This window comes from Octopus bimaculoides, chromosome 24 (assembly GCF_001194135.2).
Source record: "Octopus bimaculoides isolate UCB-OBI-ISO-001 chromosome 24, ASM119413v2, whole genome shotgun sequence".
NCBI classification, from domain to species: domain Eukaryota; kingdom Metazoa; phylum Mollusca; class Cephalopoda; order Octopoda; family Octopodidae; genus Octopus; species Octopus bimaculoides.
Genome location: NC_069004.1, coordinates 33,782,715 through 33,784,125, shown reverse-complemented (window position 1 = coordinate 33,784,125; position 1,411 = coordinate 33,782,715). Strand labels below are relative to the sequence as shown.

Here is a 1,411-nt window from a genome sequence, read left to right as displayed (position 1 = left end):
ATTCCAAACGCAGACATCTTTCGAGCATTCAGCCTCATGGAGGCAAAGTGGTGGAGCTTCTTTTGAATGTTGGGCCTCACAGAGGAAAGGACTGAGACCATTTGCCATTATGCCGCGCTTGAGAAGACCCACCAAGCCGAGTAAAATCGCAGTTGTGGCAGATACCACTGGCACACAAAGTGGTTGGCATTAGGAAGGACATCCAGCTGTAGAAACCATGCCAAAACAGACTGGAGTCTGGCACAGCCTTGGTCAAACTGTCCAACCCATGACAGCAAGGACAACGGATTTTAAGTGACAATGAGTGTAGGTGTGAAAACAGCAGAAACATTGAGTATGTTACCCTTGTAGGGCAGAAAATGTTGGGAGACTTGAAACCTGCACCTCCCACATACTGGCTGGTACTCTACCATTAAGCTAAACTGCCCCCTGACAAAAATTTCTGTCAATTTAATGCTATAAACATAGATTCTTCTGGAATGCAACATCATCGGTAAACAAACTCCCCCACTTTTGCGTTCAAAATATTCCTTTCTTGTCTGTAGGATACAATACACATTTGATGCTTCCAAAGACAATAAAAGGAAGGGAAAAAAGTTTCTTTCCATATGTTGTTGCATCGACGAAACAATTTTATCTTTTTGACGGGCTTCTTTCAGTCTACCAAATCCATTCACAAGGCTTTGGTTGGCCCGAGGTTATGGTAGAAGACACATGCCCAAGGTTCCATGCAGTAGGACTGAAACCAGAACCATATGGTTGGTAAGCAAGCCTCTTACCACACAGCCACTCATGTACCTGTTTATTTATGAAAAATAAATGGTAAAGAGCTAATTGGGTTTTATTTTCAAAACAAATTCTGTCTTCTCTCGCTCCAGCCTTGTGAACGGATTTGGTGAACCCTAAATCCCAGTCCAGAAATTGAAACCACAATCACAACATTTTACTTTATCGACCCCTGAAGGATGAAAGGCAAGGTTGATCCGAAAACAAATACTGCCAATCCACCAAAAGACTAATAGCAATGATCAATAAATCAATACATACCGTTGTCAACTGACAGCTGGGTTTGTAAGATGTGGTTCATTTTACTGAGTTCTTCCAATAATTTGGGGCTGTTTTAATAAAAATTTGAAAGACAAAGAATAAAGGATCAGTAATTTATTAAGAATATTGGTTTCAAATTTTGGCACAAGGCCAGCAATACTAGGGGAGCAAGGAAAGTTGATTACATTTGACTCCAGTGAGCAACTTGGTCCTTGTTTTATTGACCTCCAAAAGGATGAAAGGCAAAGTCAAGCTATGGTGGAATTGGAACTCCAGAACATAAAAAGGTGGACGTGATGCTGCCAAATGTTTTGCCCAGTGTGCCAACGGTTCTGTCAGCAGAAGACCAGTAATTTCAGGGGGG

The 1,411-nt window shown here is 41.7% G+C and overlaps 1 protein-coding gene across 1 annotated transcript in view; it reads right to left on the bottom strand.

Annotated features, from left to right (window-relative positions):
* Positions 1–967: 967 nt before the first annotated feature.
* LOC106873732 (transaldolase) overlaps positions 968–1,411 on the bottom strand; it is a 12,585-nt gene continuing 12,141 nt past the window's right edge. Inside the window, exon 8 of the mRNA XM_014921224.2 lies at positions 968–1,115. Within this exon, the coding sequence (XP_014776710.1) occupies positions 1,037–1,115 (79 nt within the window). The 3' untranslated portion in view covers positions 968–1,036. The remainder of the gene's footprint in view (positions 1,116–1,411) is intronic.